At 43.3% G+C, this 25,567-nt stretch overlaps 1 protein-coding gene across 1 annotated transcript in view; it reads right to left on the bottom strand.

Annotated features, from left to right (window-relative positions):
• KMT2D (lysine methyltransferase 2D) overlaps positions 1–25,567 on the bottom strand; it is a 3,358,270-nt gene that overhangs the window by 2,431,146 nt on the left and 901,557 nt on the right. Inside the window, exons 10-11 of the mRNA XM_044082193.1 lie at positions 22,091–22,272; positions 19,214–19,344 (exon numbers count right to left, since the gene is read on the bottom strand). Coding sequence (XP_043938128.1) covers positions 19,214–19,344; positions 22,091–22,272 — 313 coding nt within the window. The remainder of the gene's footprint in view (positions 1–19,213; positions 19,345–22,090; positions 22,273–25,567) is intronic.

The raw sequence follows: 25,567 nt of genomic DNA, 5'->3' as shown, positions 1-25,567 counted from the left end.
TGGTCCAAAATGCAGTGAGCCTGGGCACAAGCGAGTGTGTCAGGAGACTAGGATAACTTTAGGCTATTTTTCAGAATTCAAAGACACCACTGCTAGATCTGAAAGAGAAATATTGTAAAGAAAAAAAAAAAAAAAAATGACCTTGGGTCCATTATAAAGTTTCCTAGGAGAATGGAAATGCAGTGCATTTCCAACAAGGCTGCAAAATCATTCTGCAAAATCTCCAAAACCATAAGACTGACTACTGATTTGGGTAGATCCAGACCCAGACTCTGTCAGTACTTGTACTCTCTTTCTCTTCTGGACATTAAGCACTTTTACTCTCCGATTACACAGAAATTGAACTCAGAGCCTGAAAATGTAGTGTCTGGACTGACTAATACTGTCAAGAATGCTGGGCAAGAAGGAAGTATTGGGAGTCTGATGGCTTGATGATTTTCCAAGGAGCTTCAGCTAAGGTAGAGGACAGGTCCGGGAGACTGCACAAGAGTATCCTATTTGCCATCAGTACCAGATATAGTAATTACAGCTTGATGCCACTGCATCCTGAGACAAGGTTGCAGGGATTCTCTTAGGTAACTTTGGAGTGTTGGCGCCTTTCATCCTTGGGTCCTTTAACTAAATCCAGTAGAGATACCATAGAAAGTGATGTTGTCTAGGGTCCGAACAGAAATTACATTGACTGCAAAGGTCCTTGGTGGGGAATCTGTCGCTCATACTCAGATTTTGTCTACCGTGGATAATTTCACAAACGCTAAGATCTGATCACTATTCAATACAGAGTTAATTGCAGAACAGACAGACTAGAGAGTCTAGAAAGTCATTGCATGCAATGTAAACATGAACTGCATACAGCACAGATGGATACCAGTTTTATACAAGGATCTCTTAATTTATCTAAAAAGCCTCACTTCATCTTCTCTCTACTTCACCTTAGTCATATAAAAATAATCTTACCATTTCCATAAAATTAATTTACAAACATCTCTTTAGTCCTGTTACATTCTCCATCTCACACATCCACTCTATTCAGCTCCTTCTTACCCTTTTCACTTGAATTCTTCCAAACATTACTACTTCCTTTGACTCTTACCTCTACCACCTTCTCAATTTTCATAAATATAGCCACCAGAAATACTAATTTACATATTTCTGTTCTCAGTTGTTAGTGTATCACCTAGATAATGCTCATATATGTTCTTTAACTGTACCCTGATTTTTTTTTTTAAATCTTCTCTTGCAACACTTTTAGATTAATCTGTGATTCTTCTTTTCACATACATTTGCATTCAATATCACTGTTAACATTTACATGTATTGTCTGCTAGGAGCTTTTCTCCCTTAGCCTCCACTGAAAAAGGGCACTGCCCAATCAGACTTGGTCTATAAAGACTAGAAAGACACAGTCGACTATACATGGACGGTACTTTTAAACCCGAGAAATCAGTAAAGCTGCACTGATGGGTGAATGCAATCAACAGGAGACTTGAGTATTTTCAGGCGATATTCAGAATGTTGCATTACACAAGATATTTGTCCTGTTAAACAATGGCATATAAAAAATGCAAGACAACATGCAAATGTCCCAAAAGAATGGATGCTAGCTTTATAAAGGGAACATACAGGTGTCCAAAACCACTACTATCAGTTTGACTGGCAGTGGGAAGGGTGCATAGTTCTTGACAATTAAACTAGACATCAGGTTTTCTGTGGTGGAATTCCCTGGTCTAAGGAAGACAGGAACAATGACTCGTACAATCAGAAATTCATCTAGAAAAAAAATACAGTCCTTGTGAAAGGCAAATACAGCTCTTCACACAACAGCCTAGAGCTCACAAACCCACTTGTGTTATTAACTTATTACTGCAAATGTTCAAGTACAGCCATTAAATCTGAGACTCCTACTGTAGGGGCCCGCCTGGCTTGGCATTAATAAAATACTACCTAAGAACCTTTTACTGTCCTCAAATGACTCCCAATCTCCACTTGGGTGTCTGAACATTGGTGTTATGAAGAGAGAGTTAGCAGACACTCTTTTCCAGTCTGGTCAAGGAGTTTATCCTAGGCAGAGCAGTACTGGAATGAAGGACTACATCCCCAAGGGAGAACACTCCACCCATAAGTACCAGTCTGCCATCTCTGGACTTAAAAGGAGAGTCAGAAAGTGGAAGATGACTGGTAGAAGAGAGGGAAGTTGGAGAAGTAAGGTGAATAAGATACCCACTCCAACCACTGGATGCCCAAGCATGAAAACAGAAGAATGAAAGCAACAGGGACTGTACCAGCGAACATACTTTAATATTTATAATCATGGTAAACACAACTGCACCATGTTCATTTTAATATTCACTGCTGTAGTCATCACTTCTAGGAAGACTTCCACAGATTAAGAATCAAAGGGTGGTAGCCTTGACTGGCTCAACAGCACAGCAGGTTCAGGAGGACTGTCATGGCAAAGCCTGCCCTGGCCCTGGAAAAGAAACCTAAACGGCAATGCTAGATGAAGATGTAGACAGAAGATATTTGCCGCTTCCAAAAAGGAAAGGATAAAGACCACCCTAAGGCATGCTGTGGGTCAAGAGGAATAGGTCTTGACATGGTCTGTCACACGTTTTGCTTGGGAAGAGAAGCATTAACAAATACAGTGAGCAAGCACTTTTTGGTGTTCTATTTATTAATGGGTATTGCCTCATTACCCTTTGCAAAAAGGGACAAAAATTGAACTTTCTAATTTTTTCAACTCTGTCTAAATAAAGCCTCAGTTGCACAGAAAAAGAATATAATGTGCTTTCAACTTTGTTTTAAGGCTTTGGGAAGTAAACAGGGAGGTGCATAGTCTGATTAAAAGATAGGTATTTCACCACCTCTGATATAAAAGCTCGATTAGGACCTACACTCACAGTATCCTCGTGAAAACGTAAGCGTTCTTTGCACCTTAAGACTTGTAAAGTACATAATTATTATAACTGTAGATCTCAGAGTATAAACACTGCTGCAGTCAAAACTTCAAGGATCTCTACCACAGGCAAAGGCTTTCTTCCGGCCACAGTTGCCTTGCTCATCCTCTAAGCTCACCTTACTTCTACCACTCTCCAGAGGTCTCCACATCTTGGTATAAATCTAGACCAACGGATGGCCTTCTTATTTTTCTAACTCCCAACTAAACTGTACCCAAGCAAAGAGCATACAGATGTATGCCTGGGAAGAGGAATTCCTTGAAACATTATGCAGTATTGACAGGCCTCTCAACTTCACTAGTTAAATGGGGGGGGGGGGGGGGGGGCAGACTAGTGTGGTAAACAGAGTACTACATTCTTTGTGCAAGTCACTGTTGTAACTTCAGAGAAGAGTCCCAAAACTTTCAGCATTTATCCTCTGGGAGGTCCACAGACCTGTATGAAGAGAGCAAGATGTCCCTCAGGACTGCTGCAGTAAACATTGCTTTAGTTATAAACATGTCGTCTAGCCTGTACTGCTTGAAAAAAGCATGGATTGATGACAATGCAACTGCTTTCTATATTTCATTTGTTGATGCACTTTTCAGAAAGGCTACTGGGTTTGTTTGGTGGTGGAGTGAGATCTCATCTCTCCTGTAATTGCTTGACATGGAATTTGTTGAAGATAAGACAATGAGAGAGATCTACTTAAAGATAGTCTGTTATGAAGAAGGCAATGTTTTTTTTTGTTTGTTCTCTGTCTGGGTAGCACTTTACTTATTTATGCACATCTAGAAAACGCAGGCTTCTTTATTACTTTGCTGTTTTGGGGGAAATGCGAGTTAAACTGTGTGCTTTAATGCCACTTGTCACACCCTTTGGCATAAAAGACTGTCTTGTATACAAGCTACACTTATCATAGTGTAACACCAAGAAGGATTTCTTACCCAAGAGAGAGACAATTCCCAAAACCCCCTGGATGAGGTGACAGCCACCAGAATTACTCTTCCAAAAGAGAGATTCTTTACCTGGGGTGACCCATCCTGGTTCAAATGGAGGTAGAATCAGTTTCTCCAACATAATATGTAGGTACCAATGTGGCACAAAGTACAGTTTTGTACCTACCATAAATGTAGATGTCCGAACTGGATAGCATCTGCAGTCATAACAAATGGGTTGTCCTGTCGTCAGGCAGCCCTTCGGTCGGCCGGATTCCAAAGTCTGGGTCCGGCTTCGGCTGATGTCGCACTTCACCCGACGTCATCTCTGCTGGTCTTCGGGTATAAAGGCATCAGCCGACGCCATTTTCCTCAGTGTTTCTTGCCCCAGATGCCAGTTGCCCTCTTGGAAGGCTAAATTTTGGATAAATGCCAATGTTTCCAAAAAAAAAGTAGAAGGCAAACACAAAAAATAAGCATGTATGTACATATATACAAACAAATACACCATAAGAGACTCCCCCCCAGCTAGCTATTAGGAGGGTAAATACCCTAGGAGTACCACAGAGGGGAAGGAGGGTAATCCTGACTGCAGATGCTATCCAGTTCGGACATCTACATTTATGGTAGGTACAAAACTGTACTATGTCCTTCATGGATGCATCTGCAGTCATAACAAATGGGTAGAATACCATAGCCAAACTAGGGGTGGAGGAAGAAAAATTATGGTGTAGTTAGGATCCCTTGCAGTACAGCAGTGGCAAACCCTGCTCGGGATCTAGAGTATAGAGGTAAATTATAATGCTTGGCAAATGTATGCACGGAGGTCCAAGTAGCCGCCTCAATAATGTCCTTGGTTGCCACTCCTCGTAAGAAAGCTGTGGTAGTGGCTGTAGCCCTTGTAGAATGAGGTCTTATGTTCTGTGGAATTGGTTTTCCATGGTAGGAGTAACAGAATCTTATGCAATTTCCTATCCATTTGGAGATTGTCTGTTTGGAAATTGCTTTTCCCTCCCTTCCTGTTGCATAGGCTACTAAAAGCTGGTCAGTTTTTCTGTTACTTTTGGTTCTGTCCAGGTAGTAGCGTAACTGCCTATGTACATCCAAGGTATGCAGCAGTCTTTCCCCCCTGTTCTGTGGATTGGGAAAGAAGGTAGATAGGTGGATTGCCTGGTTTAAAGACACTCTGGATACCACCTTAGGCATAAATGTAGGATTAGTTCTCATGGACACCCTATCTTGATGGAAGATTAGGAAGGGTTGCACTGCCATTAAGGCCTGTAGTTCCGAAACCCTCCTTGCTGAGGTAATTGCCAGTAGGAAAGCAGTTTTCCATGACAGGTGTTGCAGATCTGCTGTTGCTGCAGGTTCAAACGGAGGGAGTGTCAACTTTTCTAGCACAAAGTTCAAGTCCCATGCTGGTAATGGTGGTTTCCTAGGAGGTTTTACATTCTTGATCCCTCTGAGGAACTGCCTGAGTAGAGGATGCGAAAAAACAGGTGGATCGAAGCTGTATTCTGCTGAAATAGCTGATGCATGTATCTTGATGGAGGAATAGGACAGGCCTGTATGTAGAAGCTCTGCCAAGTACTCCAGAATGTTAGCAATGTCTATGTTCGACACATCTTTTCCTCTTTCAGTACTCCAAATGACAAACCTTTTCCATTTTCCTGCATAGTTCCTTCTTGTTGAAGGTCTGCGGGCTTCAAGGATAATGTCTTTAACCCTTTGGGAAAGGTCTGGGTTAGTTGCTGCTATGTGATGTTCCAGGCAGTCAGTTGCAAGGTTTTTAGGTTTGGATGCATGATGTTGTAGTTGTTCTGAGTTAACATCAAAGGCATCACGGGTATTGACCACATTCTCTCCCGAGACATGCTCCTCAGCAGTGGGTACCAGTGTTGTCTTGGCCAATTCGGAGCTATCAGGATTATCCTTGGACGTTCCTCTTTGATTTTCAGTAGTACCTTGTGCATCAAGGGAAGAGGTGGAAATGCATATGATGTCAGGCCTTTCCAGCTGAAGGATAGAGAGTCCACCTTCCATGCAAGTGGGTGGAATGCCCTTGTGCAGAATTTTTTGAGCTGGTGATTGAGTGGGGATGCGAATAGATCTATTTGTGGCATTCCCCATTTCTTTGTGATGGCCTTGAAGATGTCCGGGTGTAGCATCCTGTCGTGAGCATCCGAGGTGGTTCTGCTTAACATGTCTGCTAGGGTGTTCTCTTTTCCCGGCACAAATATTGCTTGTAACTGGATGTTGTAGCTGAGAGCCAGATTCCAAAGGTCCAAAGTCATTCTGCATAGGGGGTATGAATGAGTGCCTCCCTGTTTGTTGATGTATCACATGACTGTGGTGTTGTCTGTCCTTATCATCAAATGGCCTTCTTTGAGGAATGGTCTGAATTTTTGGATTGCCAGTTTTACTGCCAGCATTTCTTTTTGGTTTATGTGCAGGTGCAGCTGGTCTTGAGTCCACAATCCTTGTATGCATTTGTCCAGCATGTGCGCCCCCCATCCTAGGTCTGAGGCGTCCGTTGTGATGGTTTGGCTAGCTCGAAAGTTGTGGAAGGGTAAGTCTGGGTTTGACTGGCATGCTTGAGCCCACCATAGGAACTCCTGTTTTAAGCATGGGATTAGTGGGATTTCTGTTTCTAAGCTGTGCCTGTGCTGAGACCATAAATTCTTTAGGTACCACTGTAGCTTTCTCATATGCAGTCTGGCATGTGGGACCAAGATTATGCATGATGCCATGAAGCCCAAGGCCTGCAGAACTTTTCTTGCTGTTAGTTTGTTCTGCTTTGTTAATGCCAAGAAGTAAAGAGGGAGTTCTTTTTGTTTTTCTGCGGTTAGGAATGCCATTTGTTTTACTGTGTCCAATTCTGCGCCCAAGAATGTTCTTGTTTGGGATGGTATCAGCCTTGACTTTTGTAAATTGACTGTGTATCCCAGGGCTTGTAGCAAGTAAATGACCCTTTGTAAATCTGTTGTCAGCTTGCTTTTGTTGTCCGCTTGTAACAGGCAGTCGTCCAGGTATGGATAAATTTGGATTCCCTGTAGTCTGCAGTGAGCGATTACTGATGCCAGGCATTTTGTGAATACTCTGGGCGCAGTAGATAAGCCAAAGGGCAATGCTGAGAATTGATAATGCTCTGATCCTGTAAGATATCTGAGGTATCTTCTGCAATTTGGTCGAATGGGGACGTGCAGGTATGCCTCCTTGAGATCTAGAGTTACCAGCCAACACTCCTTGCCCAGCATGGGAAGAAGTTGCTGTAGGGTCAGCATTTTGAGTTTTGGGACAATGATGTATGTGTTTAAGACGGACAGGTCGAGAATAGGTCTCCAACTTTTCTCTTTTCTTGGTACTAGGAAGAGTCTGGAGTAGAATCCTTTGCCCTGTTCTGTTATTGGTACTCTTTCCACAGCTCTCATCCTTGTTAATTTCGCTATCTGCTGTAGAGCTTCTATTTTTTGATTTGGAGGTAGGTTTGGCATTCCTCTTTTTACTGGTAAGGTGTGTAAGTGGAACCGGTAGCCTTGGTCTATGGTTTGCAAAATCCACTTGTCTTTTGTGATATAGTGCCAATTTTTCGAAAACAAGGCTAACTTTCCGCCTAAAGGTGCTGCTATTTGCTCCCTGGTAGGCGGTGTCAATGCCAAGTCACTGTGATTGTCCTGTTGCAGTGGCAGTGGTTGTGTCTGTGCCTCGGTTATTGCCTTGCCACTGTGGTCCTCTGTAGGCACCTCCTCTGGATTGATTTCTGCCTCTAGAGCGTCTATTCCTGCCCCTTTGGGATTTTGTGGAGTCTGGAAAGGACCAATTTTTGGCAGGCCAGTTCCTGCTAAACCTTGGGGGCTGAACCTGTAAGAAATCTTTAACTGTTTGTACAGATTTTGCCTTTTCTTCCATTTTCTTCATTACTTGCTGGGCAGGTGTACCAAATAGACTGGCCTTATCCATAGGAGCATCTAACAGCTTTGCTTTAACATGATCCGGTAAGACCTGTTCTTTCAACCATGCATGCCTTCTTATCACTGTGCCAGTCATGGCTGATCTAAATGAAGCCTCCAGTGCATCATAGCCACATTTTAAGGAATGGTTACTAACCGGTTGGATGTTATTCACCATTTCTAATACATATTTCTTATCTAAGGATTCATCAGAGGACAGTTTTTTAGTTAACTGATCAAGCATAAACTCTTGGTATTGGATCATATGAAACTGACAGTTTAAAGCTCTAGCTGAGAGAGTAGCAGAGGTGTAAACTTTTTCCCCATCTCTAAGGACCTGGATTCCCTTTCAGAAGGAATAGGGTTTTTTGCTGTGGTCGAGGCTACTGCCTTAGGCCCCTGGGATATAGTTTCGGGATCTGCAAGTGGGGCCTTGTATAGGTGGTGATGAGTGTCTGGCACCCTGTAAAATCTATCTGGTTTGGCAGGGGCTGGAGGTAAAGAATCAGGAGCAGTGCAAACATCATTAAATGCATCATCCACAACAGGCAGTACAGGAGGTATAGCTATGGGCGTATGTTGTGGTAAATGCAGAAAAGTCCTAAGCCTTTTTCTTGAATCTGAGAAATCTTGTCCCTGCCATTGGAATTGTTCTCTCATGGCATGTAAGGTTTCCCCAAAGGAAAATTCCTCTGGTGGAGAGGCAGCTGGAATGGATTCTTCAGCATCGGAATCTTCATAAGTAGAAAAAGGAGCCTCTGGCTGGTCTGTAATGTCTGAGTCATCCGCAGAATCATCAGAGGACACTGGCTCGGGGGGCTCTGCTCTAGGTCTCTTTTCTGGGGGCTGAGAGGCCCTGTCTGGGTGAGATTGGGATCCCCTAATTAAGGATATTAAATCTTCTGCCAGAGTAAGCATTTGTGAACTTGAAGTGGGCCTGTGTGAGGGGGGCTTAACAGGCACTGATTTAACAGATTTGGCTGCTTTAGCCCTGGAAAAAGCCTTAATAGACATGGCTGCAGGAGGCCTAGCAGCACCACGTGCTGGGGTAGAGACATCCAAAGGGATGGTGTCTGATAAATCACTAGGAACCACAGTTGTAGGCAAAATTTCTGAGGCCGATTCAACTAAGGTAGCAGGAGCCTCAGTAGTAGTCATGGATTCGGCTGAAGATTGACCGGTTTTCTCGGTTTCGGCCGAAACCGAGACACTCGCGGCTTGCTTAACCGTGGGTAGTCGGAGGATCAGACGGCATAATGTACGCAAAATCTGAGCCGAAAAACTGTTCAGCAAACTCCGACCGACGCCTAAGCGCTCGTCGGTTGAAGGAAGCACAGGCCGAACAGGCTGCTACGTCGTGGTCTGGGCCTAAGCAAGGCAGACAGTAAGAGTGGAAATCTTTATGAGGTATTTGTTTCCCACAAGTTAAACAGTTATTGACTTTTTCTGACATCGGCTGAGGCAAGAAAGAGTCCCCAACGGGTACTTAGCTTTTAGAAGTCTTCAAGTAGTATTCGGTAGTAGTAATCTCTGGATCTGACCGACCGGCACTTGCGAACAGCTTCTGCTTCGGGTGCCACGCGGCAAGAAAGACTGAGGAAAATGGCGTCGGCTGATGCCTTTATACCCGAAGACCAGCAGAGATGACGTCGGGTGAAGTGAGACATCAGCCGAAGCCGGACCCAGACTTTGGAATCCGGCCGACCGAAGGGCTGCCTGACGACAGGACAACCCATTTGTTATGACTGCAGATGCATCCATGAAGGACATCTACCCTTTTTAGAGGCCTGAAATGTAAATCACCATTAAACAAAAGTGTTAAATGCTGCTCTCCTGAAGAGAGTGATGGATCCAGAAGCAAGTATTCCACTACAGCACACAGTCAGGCCTTTAGACTAAGCCTGTATGAGACAATTCTGTCAAATATAGCAGGACAACTGCTACTCTGCTTCAGTGTTATCAGGTCCATCCTTTGGCACCATAGGGAGAAACCTTTTTAGCTTGGCTGATATAACTTCCTACTGCCAGTTTTCCTGACCTCCCATAACTCTGATTCACACTTCTTCAGAGATCTGATGCTCTACGGTTAATAAGGTCTTCCAAGATACTAGGCTGAAGGCTAAGCCTGTGTATTAAGGTGCTTCCCCTTACCCATTACAGCCTAGTGATGTCTCCTGGCATTTCTGCAGTTATATCCTACTGCCTTGTAGGTGTCAATCATTCTTTATATATGCATTAATTCCAAAACCATGCTACATTCCAGGTATTCTTACAGCTTACATGACGACAAACAAATGTATTGATATCCAACCTCTTGTCTAGCACAGTTAAGGAGCTACTTCAATAATTTTCACATTTTTATGAATATTTAAACAATCAAGTGCCAGATAAAACTACTTGGCCTGATATGAAAGCTCACATTTCTACTCAGAAAATGCTGTTGGCAATGTGTCTTGCCTGAATATTTACAGAGAAACTACAGTTTACACAGCATTACAAAAATACATAAACTGTATTTCATAGTTTCAATAAACATAAGATCAATAAATTAGTGCAATCACTGTTAAGAGTGCTTTGCGCTGAATAGCCTGCCATTCATTCACTTTTAGATCAATGTTGCAGTACTGAGTTTTAGGACTTCCTACCATGTGGAAGCCAGTGGCTGGCCTGAATACATTGCTAGCTGATGGATGCCCTTTGCCATCAGAATGTCAGTGGTATAAAAGTATAATCAGCAGGTACCATCTTCAAGTCTTTCTTCTCCATGGTCCTGAAGTCAGATGACACTCGGCTGTAGCACAGCCTGCCCTACTGACAACAGATAGCCCTGGTCTAAAGGGATGGGGAGTGAGGGGGCAATGAACAGAGAAGACACTCACCCCAAACCCCACTAGTGTATATCTGCAAATATTTTTTCACAACTGCAATTTTTGGGAAGAAAAAACAACCTCTAGTGACAGCAACACTCCCTGAGCCTGTCTGCTCCAGAGACAACAGACTGAGCTGCCAGTATATTCTACCTCCCATGTGGTTTTAATCAGCTTGTTATAGTTTACTTCTGGCTGCACCATAGAACAGGACAATGCCATTTCATTTTTGGCTCTGCCTACTTTTGCCCAGCAGACAATTCTGGCAAGGATATTGCCTTCTGAGGTTCTGATGGGGTTGTCAATCCTTTCCTAAATATTTTGTGGGACGGTCTGCCTAGAAAGTGACAGACTTTTTTTAGCCTTGAATGGTGAGTCTTTAGATGAACGGTCCTATTCAGAAAAAAAATGGATGCTGAAGACCGCTATTACGGCCTTAAGGCATTTAAGTAATCTCTGGTGTAAACAGAACCACCAGGTACAGAATGGAACACGGTCAGCTTCCTACTCCCGAAGGCTAGCCAAAAAATGCCTTCTGCATAAGAAAACAGAAGTGCCCCCCTCCCAATCTTTCATATGCCTCTCACATTCTAAAACTTTCCAGCAATATACACTACGAAGATACCTGAACTGTACAAGCAAGAAACTCCTGTAATTTATTCTGCAAAGGTGGACTTTTGCTTAGATTTGGCTCTTGCTGTTTTGAATGGCTCCATTTTTTTTTCCTTCCTAAATAGTTATTGCCCATTTACCTGCTTGACCACTCAAGCATCCCAATAAATCATTCACATTTATTAACTTACCTGGAAATTCCACCCAGGCTCAAGAAGAGAGCTATTTGGAGGAGGCTGTCAGCTAAGCAGCCATGAGCATGATGGTGCCTTGTCTTGTGTCTCATCTGCTAACAGCAGCACCAGTCCTCAGATCCCAGCATGACCAGAAGCATCTGGGTTACCCTCACAAACTAAAACAAAAGGAGATTTATTCTTCTAGTATGATCACCGGCCAAGTGAGTCTGGTTCATTTCCCACACTATGGCCCAAAGGGCAACTTATACTTTTAACTCTGAACATCCTGCACCATTCTAGCATACGCATTGGAGTTTTACCCCTGTGTTCCAGCCCCACCTACCTTCCCTTCTGATTTGTGTGCACTATCACATGCCCATGAAAGCTACCACCACCATCACATTCTCCTGGTCAGTGGCTTTCAGGCAAGCTTCCATATGCACTACAGAATAGCCAGGCCAGGGACCATCAATCCCTTCTTCCCTGGAAAAAACAATGCGTAAAATCTTACTATAACCATAGATGCCCCTCTCTTCCATGTTGCAGTACTCATCACATATGGGTTTTCTCCTCTTGCCACTTGAACTTCCAGCAAGTATACAGAAGTTTTCAGTCACTATAGAGTGCGTGGGATGTCTGACGTGGCTAGCACAATGTGGGCCATAAAAGTGATGTCTGTAGGCACCAGCCTTCCGAACTGTAAGCCCTAGTCGGAACCAGTCCTAGCAAGTGTAATGCCAGCCTTGTGCCATCCAGAAAGGGAAATGCTGCATAACAGGAGGGGTAGGTGGGTGGGAAGGAATACTGCAACATGGAAGAGAAGGACATCTATGGTTATGGTAAAATTTGGCACAACTTTTCTATGTCCTTCTATTTCCATGTTACAGTATTCATCACATGTGGGTGAGTGCCAGAGCTCACTATGAGGAAGGGGGTGGTGGTCTAGAGGTGGTCTCTAGGAATTCATGAAGGAAAGGTCTGGCAAAGCCCGCCCTGGCTCTGGAGAGATGGTCTAACTTGTAGTATTTGGTGAAGGTGTGCACTGATTTTCAAGTGGCTGCTTCAGGAATGTAGAGGTGTCCAAACCTCTGAAGTAGGTCCCTGAGGTGGCCATAGTCCGTGTGCTTTAACAGTACCCTGCAGGGATTTCCCATGGAACTGGTAACAGATGACAGCTTTGGAAAAACAGGCTGAAATATTTTGTTTGGTTACTGCCTTCCCTAGGGGCACTGGGATGGAAGGAGACAAAGAGCTGGTCAGTCTTTCTGATGGATTTGGTTTTGTGCAGGTAAAATCTAAGTTGTCTGTGCACATCCAGGGAATGGAGTACTCTCTCACTGTCCCCCTGTGGGCTAAGTTAAGAAAGTAGGAAGGTAGATGGCTTGATTTAGGGAAAGATCATTCACTACCATGGGCATGAAGGAAGGGTTGGTTCTAAGAGTAACCCTGTCAGTGTGGAATACCAAGAAAGGTGCAATAGCCATGAGGGCTTGTAGTTCTCAGACTCTTCTGGCTGAGGTCAAGGCCACGAGTAACAGTTTTCCATGTACAATGTTTTAGGGAAGCTTTGTCTGCTGGCTCAAAAGGAGGAAGCGTAAGCTTTTCCAAAACATAGCTGAGATTCCATGGGGATGGAGAAGACTTCCTGGGGGTGGTCTCAGGTGAAGGACCCCTTTAAGGAATAACTTAGCTGGTAGTCTGGACACCAGGGGGGATCCAGAGGAAGGCATGCTGAAATGGCAGACAAGTGGGACTTAATGGAAGAGTAGGCCAATACTGTCTGCAATAGTTCACACAAGTAAGACAGAACTAGTGGGGTCTCGCTAGCAAAAGGGTCCAACTGTGCTTTGAGACACCATATAGAAAATCACTTCCACTTAGAAAGGTAAGATTTTCTTGTATTTGGTTTCCTGGCCTCCTGCAGTACAGTCAGAACATCTTCATTGTAAAGGTGTCTGAAGGGGATCAGAATCCTATCAACCACAGGATGAGCTGCAGCAACTGCCACTATGAATGGATTTGAGATCCCTTGTGCTCTGTGAGAAGGTCCACTTCTAAGGGGTAATGTGTGATTGCCCTTGGAGAGTTGTAGTAGTAGAGGGAACCAATGTTGTCTTGGCCAACAGAGTCACCAACAAGATTTTTGGTCTGTCCTGCTGAATCTTCAGCAGGACCTTTTGTACAAGTGGGAAGTAGGGGAATGCATAGAGAAACATCCCCTTTCAAGAGATTGAGAAGGCATTGCCAATGCCTGAGGGTGCGAAAGCCTGGTGCAGAAGTACAGAAGTTGCCTGTTGATGGACGAGGCAAACAGGTCTATTTGAGGTGCACCTCACCAGTGGACCAGGTCCAGGAAAACATCCCTGTGCAGCATCCATTCATAGTTGTTTGTGATGGATCTGCTGAGAGAGTCTGCCTGGGCGTTCTGCAGCGAAGGAATGTAGACCACCTGCAGGGTAACTCCATGGGAGGTAGCCAGTTCCCACACTAATAGAGCTAGTTTGCAAAGTAAGAAAGATTTGGTCCCCCCCATTTGTTGAGATACCACAGCACTGTGGTATTGTCTGTAAAGATCTTTAGAGATCCCTGTTGTAGTTAAGTTTGGAGTGCCTGAAGGGCCAGGAGAATTGCCCTCATTTCCCGGACCTTGATATGTTCTTTTTGTGTGGTTCTGGCCACAGTCCCTGCACTTTCAGATGGCCCAGAGTTGTTCCCCAGCCCAAGTCTGAGGCATCTGTGCATGATCTGTTTAGGATGGCGTGGTTGGAGGGGGAGACCTGGGTTGAGTTTCACTTGCTTCAACCACCACTGGATTTCTAGTTTAAGGCAGGGCAGGAGGTGAACCCTGTGCTCTACGGGGTGCGAGTGCTGGGTACAGACTGACCTTGGGTACCATCACAACTTTCTCATATGGAGTCTTGCGAATGGTAACATGGAGATAGTGGCTGCCATGTAGCCCAAGAGCTTGAGGTACTGCCTTGCTGTCAATTCTGTTGTCTGAAGGACCAGAAGTAGGTGTTCTGTTAAGCTTTCCACCTTTTGTTGTTGGAAGATAGGCTCTCATGATGTCTGTGCGAATCCTGCACCCCAGGAAGACAATGTCTCAAGAAGGCTCCAGGTGGGATTTTGGGAAGTTGATCTGTAATCCTAGGGACTGTAGGTGGGAAGTGGCAAGAAGTATGTGTTGTTGGAGGGTCTCCTTGCAATCTGCCTGTACAAGCAGGTCGTCCAGATAGGGAAATATCTGGATTCCTTTTGTTCTGCAACAGGCAATAACTGGAGCCAGATATTTGGTGAACACCCCGGGAGGAGTGGAGAGACCAAAGGGCAAGGCAGAGAATTGAAAGTGAGAAGGGCCCACAGAAAACCTCAGGTATTTCCTGAAACTGGGCTTGATGGGAATGTGAAGATAGGCATCCTTTATATCTAAGGTGGCCATGTAAGGTCAACATCCTGAAAGTAAGAACGTGAAGGAAGAGGTTGAGAAGAGAGAGATCCAGGATTGGTCTCCAAGGACCATCTTTTCTTGGAACTAGGAAAATCCTGGAGTAGAAACCTTTGCCTTTTGTAGCCATTGCCACTGCTTCGATGGTGTCTTGGTTCAGCAGGGTTTGTAGTACTGGCTACAATAGGTGCAGTTGTTGTTTTGGAGGTTGTGGGATACTCTTTCACTTTGGGGGCATAAGCCAAGTCATGAAGTACCCATTCTGAATGATTGAAAGGACCCACTTCTCTGATGTGATGGATGTTCACACAGGGAGACAGTGAGAAAGATGAACAGACAGAGGGAGAGAGGAGGGGGTGGGGGTTTCAGAGATAGCAGGCAGTCAAATACTATCTGTCTTGTCATGAAAGGGCGGCCTCTGGCTAGAGGAAGGGGAAGCTCTAGCAGGATGGGGTTGCATCCTGGTTGTTTTTCTAGTGAGTGCTTTCTAAAACTGAGTTTTAGCAAGGTAACTCCTTTGGAATTTTGGGATGGGGGAGACTAGCAGGTGTTTTAAACCCTGCATCTCTTTCCCCTTTTGCTGAAGTGACAAACAAATCAGCCACTTTAGTACAGAAAAAAGCTGTGTTGTCCAAAGGGGCATCAATCAGCTTTGCCCAAAAGTCATCTGGAATAGGTTGGAGATGCAGCTATGAGTATCTTCTCAAAGCAGATGCTGATGCTGCTGACCTTGCTGAGGCTTCAGCAGCATCATAACTGCACTTTATGGAGTGTCTGGTGACTTGGGAGGTGAGAGCCAGAAGGGAAGACAGAGAAGCTTTGGCAGCAAAGTCTGGTGTAAGCAGACAATTCCTTGGAGGCTTTCTCCAGGAGAGATGAGGCATATTTAGCCATGTGTGCCTGGTATTTTAGTTAGTAACCTTGACAGCCAGAGTAGCAGAATTCTTACCCAGACGCTCCATGGTTTTGCTGTCTTTGTCAGCAGGGAGAATGGTGGTAATGGGCACTAGTTTAGATGCCTTATCTGTGGATATGGAAATTGTGGCAGGGTCTGCGTCTGCTGTAAGACACTTCACCAGATGCTTGGCAGTTTCAGAGACTTTATAAAATGCATCAGGCCTGCGATGAGCAGGGGTTGTGAAACAGGGTTCAAGGATGCTGAGGAGAAGGCATCCAGGAAGGCAGGCAGAATAGGAGGCACAGAAGTAGGTGTTGGCAAATCCATCTGAATGAGGTCATAATACCTTTTTTGAACCTCAGTCATTTCAGAGGATTCCCACTTAAAATCTTTCAGCATGACAATGGTTTCCCTGAATGTCAAATCCTCAGCTGGGGAGTCGGGGTCAACGGATTCTTCCTCTGGAGAGCCATACCCCAAGGGAGAAGGAAACAGAGGTATAGGAGAGTGATTCCTCAGATGAAGAATCAGAAAAATCCTCTTCTTCTCTCGTGGATGGGTCAGATGTTTGAAGCCTTGGGCTCAGAGTAGGAGGAAGCATCACAGAAGTCTCTGTAGTGGAAGGCTGTAAGGCCATGAAGGCATTAAACAAACTTTGGATGTACGCCTAACAAACCGGCATGCTTTCAGGAGAAGAAGAGATGTGGTTCCTCTTTTCCTTTCTTTTGAGAGGCCTGGAGGGAGTCTGAAGGGAAGAAGGCCTGAAATCAAGCGACTGTAAGGAACTGGAGGGATCCAAAGGACCTACTGAAATTCCTGGTTCCCCCTCGGTGTCAGAGACAGATGTCCGTAAAGCCTCAACGGACATGCCCTCTGAGTGGGACTGTGCGGCTCCCATGGAAGCACCCTCTAAATCCAAAGTGGTGGAGCCCGGATCCCCTACCAAGCAGTCTGCAAAGGCTGAGGATCAGACACAGGAGGCGCAGCGGTAGAGGTAGGCCTGGTAGTCTTGGCCTTCTTTTATGGCGGTTCAGCAGGTACATCAGAAGAACACTCCATATCTAAGGCTATTTGCTTTAGTCGTTGATTTTCTAAGTACAGACTGAGTGCATGCTGCGCAAGGTTTTGAGTACAAACACCTGACAAACTGAGCAGGCCTTGTAGTCGTGTGACTGACCTAAACAGAAGTGACACTGATAGTGGGCGTCCTTGTGGGGTATCTGACTGCTGCACTTGCCCTTTCTGGATGATATGAACAGGCATTAATAAAGTAAAATGACTGAAAGGTTCCCCAATGGGGCACTTATCTGACTTCTTGTAATCAGATGGCCAGGATGGCAGGAACACCTGACGTTTGACTGGCGGCTGAGAAGTTCTGAGGGCTGGTGCCTGCAGATGTCACTTTTACGGCCAACGTTGTGCTAGCCACATCAGATGTCCCACGCACCATAAAGTGACTGAAAACTTTTGTATACTGGCCGGACATTCGAGCAGCAAGGGGAGAAAACCCATATGTGGTGAAGACTGCAACATAGGAATAGAAGGACATTGTTTAATACATTTCTAACATTCATCCTCTCCCACCAGGTTTTTCAAGCACCTGAACAATTCAAACTCAGGTTGCCTGGGTCCTAGTCAGGGCTTTATTCCTCCATTATACACACAAGCAAGGAAATGACTAACATTTTTGTTTCCTTTTCTATAGCCCCTCCCCCCGTGCCTGCAAATAATCAAGCCACAACCATCAGACTTGAACCTCTCATTCTCTATAAGTATGGAATTGCCCACAAATTCCCTGAGGCGAGCATCATCTGGAAGGGCCATCATCTGGGCAAATATCAGGGTGCTTAGTATCCTCGCAAGCATCTTAGCAATGAGAATGTATTAGAAATAAATAGTGTTGGGAGATGACGAAAAGGCAATGATCAGAACCCATTAAAACAGGTATACTGTTGAAATCTGGAATATGTTTCAGCTGAGGGCTAGGATTGTGAAGTTCTTGAGGCTGGGACTACTGGAGCCAAACCTGAGCCACAATTCAAGCTCAGGTTGTTTGGGTCTCAGTCAGAGCTTTAACCGTCCATTAGGAGGAGACAGGAAAATGACAGGACAGCCAATCACAAAATCACTCCCATTTCACAGAAAGCGACCTGAAATGTAAACACACATACATATGTAGTTCAGTCATAGGAAACCAGTGTAAAACTGCACCACTCATTAGAACACGGCAGTGGTCCCAGGAATAAAACTCCACAGGCATCTCATTTTTAGACAGGATTTCAGCCTTCTACTAGAAATAGTACTTGCAGTCCTTAAAATTTATACACACTATTTATGCCATGCCATGCAACATAATTAATTCACTGACTAGGGAGTTTAAACATACTTAGAAGCTCATACTATTTTTCAAGTCCTACATGTCATTAGGGAAGAGTATTAACATGGCAGTAGCAAAGTAACCATAAAGATTTCCTGACTGCTCTGCACCACCAATGTACCTGGCTGCAACTTGACCACCCAGTGACAGTGTAATACAGCAGCACACAAGTTCAGTGAGCCTGACACAGAACAGTTCACACCTAGAAATGAATGACAGTCACTGTTTCACTAACAAAGCACATTCTCAAGTCCTCGACAACAAACACTTTCAAACTGGCCATGTGCTGTTCAAAAAATAAAACAAAACATAACCATCAATTTTATAAGCATACACATTCTCCATGGCTTCTGAAACTATGAAACATGTGGGGCAATAAAACAAAGGTACAAATGCTCAACTGTCTCTTCTATGAACTGTTACCTGATGACCCATTTTATCCAATGGACTCAAAACATTTTTTTATAAGTCAATCCAAGGTTTTGTGACCCTGGAGATTAGAGGCTGCAGGGGGAAATTCCCTTGCATGGGAATGGGGGGAGAGGGGGGCTTGCATTCCACATAAAAACAGTGATCTTTTTTTTTTCAACTAAACTGATTTGTCAGATTACAAAGTAAAATCAGGAATGAAAATGTACCATAATCAAAAGAAATAAAGGAACAGAGCTACAGCTTTCAGAAGTTTTACTAGCAATCTCTTCAAGCAAATTCAGGAAAAAAGTGTCTCAGAGGAAATACAAAGAGCTAATGTACTTTTCCCTTACAAGGTTATGAGGAGTAGGCATGAAGTTTTTCAATACTAACAAAAAGTTCAGCATTTGTATTTGCTGGTGTCAGTTTTCATTCTAGAAGCAGCAATAGTGCTACACACAACAGTCATCATTACTGCACATGAAAAGGTCCAATCGCCGCAAAAACAGTGGGGGCAACAGACATGTACACAGTCTAGAAAAGTCACTTGGTGCCCTACAACTAATTATACTTGGTAAACACAAAGTGAAACTGTATCCAAACCTTTGGCTGTGACTTTCGAGTTTGCTATTTTGTTAGAAGACACTCGCTGTTCTTTATGATTTTTACGGTAGGCGCATGGGTGCTCTTTCTGCCACTTGTCTGGACAACCAGAACAATCTCTATGTACACACCTTTGAGGGGAAAAAACAAATTATTTTCAAGTAGTAATAATAAAAATTTTCGAGTAGAAATTCAACAACAAAATAGCAGTTACAACAATCTGACTATTCTCGTTCACAAAAGGTGACCTTTACAACTAGTGGTCCTGCAGTTCTTACCACAAGGTAGGATGGACAGTTTTCCTACAAATTAATAATTTGAGAAACTACTCCCTCAAGCAAAATGCCGGAGGCTGCAGAGTTTAAATGTACAACTCCAGATAATGCACTGTTCTACGCACACCTTTTTAGGTATTCTCAATTCTCACCTACTATACTGCTGACATAGAACACCACACGGATACCGGCTAACAACTCTACTTCAGCTGCAAGATTATAGAAGCAAACTATGTGCCCCCCACACACATGCATGAACTGGTTCAGCAAAACCCAAGGATGTGATAGCAAGGTGCAAGCAGTGAAAAAGTTTCTAGCCTCTTTAATCCTATATAGAAAAAGTCTTTTTTTTTTTTTTTAATCAACCAGAGGACAATCCGTGGACCATAATTAATAAAAGAACTGAATTAATTTATTTGGGAGGGAAAGAAGTCAAGAAATATGGGATAAGTTATTTCTTCCCACAAAAGCAGGTGTTTAGGAATGCCAGATTTGAAGGGCTACATTAGTGCTACACAATTACGGCTTATACGGTCATCCCCTTTGGGAAAAACCCGGTTCCCATGAATTACCACATCGATGGTAGTCCACTGAAGACAGAAGGCGTTATTAAAAGACCTGGGAACACAGGTCTACAGCAACCTCTCTTTTGACCACCACATTGCCACTATGGTCAGAAAGTTCTTCTGCGTGGCACATCTTATTACTAAGGGTTTTGCATCCAGGAATAAAGAGGTCATGGTCTTCCTCTACTCTTCCCTCATTAGGCCACTCATAGAGAACAATGTCCCATTTGGCATGTACCTCACTAGACACCTGCAACAACTGGAGAAGTTGCACAAGTACCTCACAGAGGATCCTAGGCCTTAAACACTTGTCCTATATAGAAAGACTCAAAAAAACTCCAGCTACTCTCTGTCATAGTGCCTACGTACAGGCGATCTCTGACTGACTTACAAAGCCATGTCTGACCCAGCTCTGTTAGAAATGCTCCATCTAAAGAAATCCCAATCCCTCCGCACCACACAGTCCAGAGACCTCCATCTCATTAGCACAATCAAAAGAACATGCTGGAGGGACAGGTTCATAACCCAGAGACTGCCCATGGTATGGAATAGACTTCCTATGCATGTCAATACAGAACACCTCAGTGGCCCTCCAAGAGATATCTTATTGAGTGGAAGGGAACTAGAAAATTCACCACGGGGATCACTCACCATTGGCTTCAATACAGGCACTGGGAAATAAGGTTGGGTGGCACAATGCCAGGGTAATCCTATGGGGCTAGGCTTGTAAAGGCTCCAGGGCAATTAGCCTAGTACACACCTATGAACCTAACCAACATATGTAACACAAGCCAAAGACTACATATGAAAGTGGAAGGATTTTTTTTTTTTGGGGGGGGGGGTCAACAGAAGAGACAAAGTAGGATTTTGGATGCAAGCACTTAAATAAAATAAACACACAGAATATTATACTTAAAGTAACAAAACATTCTGAGGACTAAGCCAATAGAGAAAGGAGATTTGACCAATAGGGATTACTGCAAGTACAGAAAATAGGCAACAGGGAGACTGAAATTATTGCACAAAATCAAAGGAACAAATCTATTGGGTCAAAATAACTAGGAAGGGAAAACAGAGAAGGGGAAGCATGACGTCCACCAGAAGTATGGAATGCAAGATAAAAAATGCATTCCTTATCAGGGACAAACAACAGTACAGGCAGAGAGAGATAGTGGAGTACTAAATGAAAGATAAGCTCTGGCCAAGTTTAAAGTCTAGTATAGAGAAAGGATAATTATTATGGCATATAAAATAATGCACAACTATAACAGCCAGTCAGAAGAGGTTACAAAAGACTGGCAAATGAGAATGAAATGGGAGGATATTTTATGGCTCTCAAATACCAACAAAAATCAAAGAAAAGTTCAGGATTTTTGCATAAAAGTCTTTGGATGCATATTTTTATTCCCAAGCTGACTCCAGAGAATGCTCCCACATTGTTGGAAGTGCAATGCGAAAGAGGGGGTACACTTTTTTTTGCAGGGGGGATTACAAGTTGGTAGGCTTTAGAAATTCCTACACAGTACTTTGTCAGAAATGTTAGGGGAGCAAATTATTTTAACTACGGAAATGACTCGAGCTGAGATATAAAAAAAAAAATAAACTGCCTAGACAGAGTTAAATCCCTACTTAGTTTAATGCTGTTAGCTGCCAAAAAAAGCAATCACTAGAAAATGAAAATCAAAAATAAAACCAATTGTAAACAGAATTACTAATTATAAAGGCCATTAAACTTGAGGGAATCTTTAAAAAACTGAAGGAACAAACTACATAGAAACGAATGGAAACTGAGCAATCTATGTAATGTTAAATTGAAAAAGAATTGAAAGGACAGAAATCATATTTGTATAAACATGAAAAAAAAATGTTTTTTTCTCTTTTATAATTGAAATGTACTTATTTTACTACATAACGTGACGTTACTAATATTTAAAAAAAAATACTTCAACTACAATGGCAAACTTGAAAACAGAACTAGAGTTGCCTTTCCTCTCAAGATCTTTAAAAAATAATTATATTTCAGAAAAATAACTTACTGTTGGCAATTTGAACAGTGCAGCATGTTTTCTGTTGGTCCAGTTTTGCCACACACTACACAACCTTTGCTCTGTCCTTTCTGACGATAGCAATTCTCGCAGACTGAGTAGTTTTCAAACCACTGGCAACCTTGAGCAAGTTCGTCTGAGCGTAAGCCACAGTTACTACATACACGGCAATTCTAGAAAAAAAGAATTAGTTATTGAAATTACTTCATATGCACACATATCTCATCCTGCATGTGATAAGCCTCGTCTTTCAGCCACATGCTCATTGATAAAATAACCTTTTGTAACAGTCCAATCAACTACCTCCATGCAGCAGTATCCTAATAATCATCAAATAGGAGCTTCTATTTTTTTTTCCAGATGGCCCCCGTTACTATTAAGCCCCCATCATGAACATGCCCATACACTGCTGAAACCCATGGTACTACAGCATCCTGGGACATGGAGGGAGGAAGATTACAGCCAAGCACTGAACAACTACCCAAAGCAGGAAGTTTGGAGAATTTTCTGAATCCTCCTAAACATGACGCAATGCCCACCATGCCAGGTAACTCATTATGCAGGTTTCTTGCATATCCAGGATCCTCACAGAGAATGCTGCAAACACTTCTTGGTGTCTCCCATTCCTATCTTTATCCAGTTGCCTAATATGGTAGGTGCACTTGCAGGCCTTCACCCAAACAGCAATCCTGTGGCAGGATTTTGGCAACTCTCTCTTCCAGGATTCTCTGATCACAACCTTCAGTACCAGGGAAGCTATTACAATTTGTGCAAAAAATCTAGACCAAAACTCTTGGATACAGAGCAGAATACAGATCCTGCAATTTTAATGGGCCCATATTAATCAGTGATCAGACAATTAATCATCCATGATCACCATACAATGCTCACCACACAAAATAGCCAGCTCTAACATGGCTGTTTATACTTTATAAAGACAAAACACTGATGTTACATACACACAAAAAGAATCAATGCCAGCAACTTATTTTTCCTATATGCCCCCTTAAAACAATGCATTATAGCATCACTGTTTCTTTATTCTTTGAAGCTCTACAATTCAACTTGAAAAACAGTGACTAGTGCACTGCCCATCAAACTATAACACCACTCTTAAGTATTTAACTGTGGTACCACCTTTATCATTCTTATAAGAAAAGTGCAGTACTAAAGTTAACTTTGAGTATGTGTCTACCTGTGTGAGCCAATATTCATTTTTCCCTGGAGAGCACTCTGCTTTGGCTTGTAAGCAGCCCCCCCCCCCCCACACACACACACTCACTCATCTTCCACTTTCTCTCTTATTCCCTTCTGTTAGCAAATAGTATCTATAACTGATCAATACTGTTTGTTAATTTAAACTGAGACCACAGTAGCCTACTGATACAAGGATATCCTGTTTTTCCACCTGAGAAATGGTTAAGAAATGACTTACAGTTTCAGAGCAGTCCTTGGTCAATTGTGATTGTTTCTTAAACACAAACTTGACTTTGCTTTGGCTCATTAGCAGCAGTACAAAGAACTGCCTGCTCACACCCTAGTTCTCCCCTCCCCTTCCCTGTTTATTACCTTAAGACAATCCCAAAGTTAATACATATTACCTGTGGCAGGCACCATTTTTAAAACTACAACCACCCTTGTCATCATCATATGTTCATTTATCAGTTAACTCTGTTACCTGATTGTTTCCAGCCCCTCGTAAGAGCAACTAACAGGGTCTCTTCTAACCACTCCGCTCCTCACCCTGACCCCTATTTCCTCCCGCCCCCAGTGGTCCCACCTTTACTACACTCACAAACCCCTCCCATCTTTCCAATAACCATCCACAGCGCTAACCCAACACTACCTCCTCCATCTTCCCACTACTATCACACCTCCTCAACTAACATGTACAAGCATACCTTACCTATGCTCACTGCATGCACTCTACTTGCATATCTTACATCCTACCAAAGCTCCATCATTCCCCCACTCAACCACTACCACTGTCCTACTACTCGCACCACCACTCATGTCTCACCCTCACTCAGCTCCCCTCCCACCAACTCGAGAACCATCCCCTATGCCCCCCCACATATTCTACCAACTATATTACTCAAACATTAAGCATCCCTACAACTTAACATAGTAACCCTCCCACCATACCTACTACCCACAGAGCACAATCATACAGTTTCCCTTATAAACAAACACATTCAAAAACTGATAAAACTAATAACCTCATGCATATCAAAACTAGCCCTAAGTGGAGACATCCACCCCAACCCTGGCACTACCATCTCCAACCCCAATCCTCATAATCAGACTAGAAACCGCAACTTCTCCCATATTACAGCTAATAGAAAGCCAAGTGACTTCCTTCTACTAAGCCTAAATATTAGAAGTACATCCAACAAAGTCCATGAACTCCATGCCACCATACACTTGTACTCCCCAGATATAGTCATCCTGACAGAAACCTGGCTAAAACCTCACATTACCAGTGAGCAAATACTCCCTACAGGTTATGGCATACTAAGAGTAGACCGGCTAAACAAGAAAGGAGGTGGTGTAGCTATAATATTTAAACAGCATCTAAACATCCAGATCTTAAAATCATCAGCTCTACAAATAGGCAATTAAGAAATATTATATACCAACCTCAAAATAAACCAAAACAAAACCATCAACATAATTGGATGCTACTTCCCACCTGGCCAAAACATCCCTCCACTAGAAAACCTCCTCAGTTTGTCTACCCACCATCTCCCCCCAAGAAACTATCATTTCAGGTGATTTCAATATTGACTGGCAATCCTGTTCTGGCAACCATCCAACCCATCATATAAACCTTCATAGCTTCACCCAACTAGGATAAATAAAAACTCCAGCAAGCACACTACCCTGGATTGGATACTAGTCAGTAAGAGCCCCCAGTCATATATAACAGGCTGCTTTATCAGACAGCCACAGTGATCGCTCCCCAAGATTCCTACTCAAAAAATACCTATACCAAGCTAAACCTGTCATCTACCATCAAATACGTAAAAAACTAAACTTTAACCCACTCACATTCATCTCATCCCTGAAAGAATGTAACTGGCATCCTCTACAGTACCTCAGTCTTGATGACGCAGTTGAATTTTTTTAATTCTACCTTCCTGAGCATCGTTAATTACCATGCCCCCATAAGACTTTCCAGAATCAAAGCACAACCCTCCCCATGGCTACAGAAAACCACTAAGTCAGAAATGAAAAACAGGGATAAAGCCTGGGAGCACTGGCACAAAACCAAAACCCCCTCAACTAGACAGAAATTCCTAGAACTACACAATAAAGTAAAAAAGCTAATAAACCAGGACAAATTCCAATACTACCAGTCTGGCCTAGACTCCTCCCAACTCAGTCCCCAAACAATTCTGGTCCTCCATAAACTCCATCCTCCACCCAGGTAAAGTCAGTACCCCTTCTCCTAACATCGTTCACTCC

Source organism: Protopterus annectens, chromosome 9.part0 (genome assembly GCF_019279795.1).
Source record: "Protopterus annectens isolate FY-2018-M chromosome 9.part0, PAN1.0, whole genome shotgun sequence".
Classification (NCBI taxonomy): domain Eukaryota; kingdom Metazoa; phylum Chordata; order Ceratodontiformes; family Protopteridae; genus Protopterus; species Protopterus annectens.
Note: the sequence above shows the minus strand (reverse complement) of the source record. Positions and strands in the feature narration are given on the sequence as shown.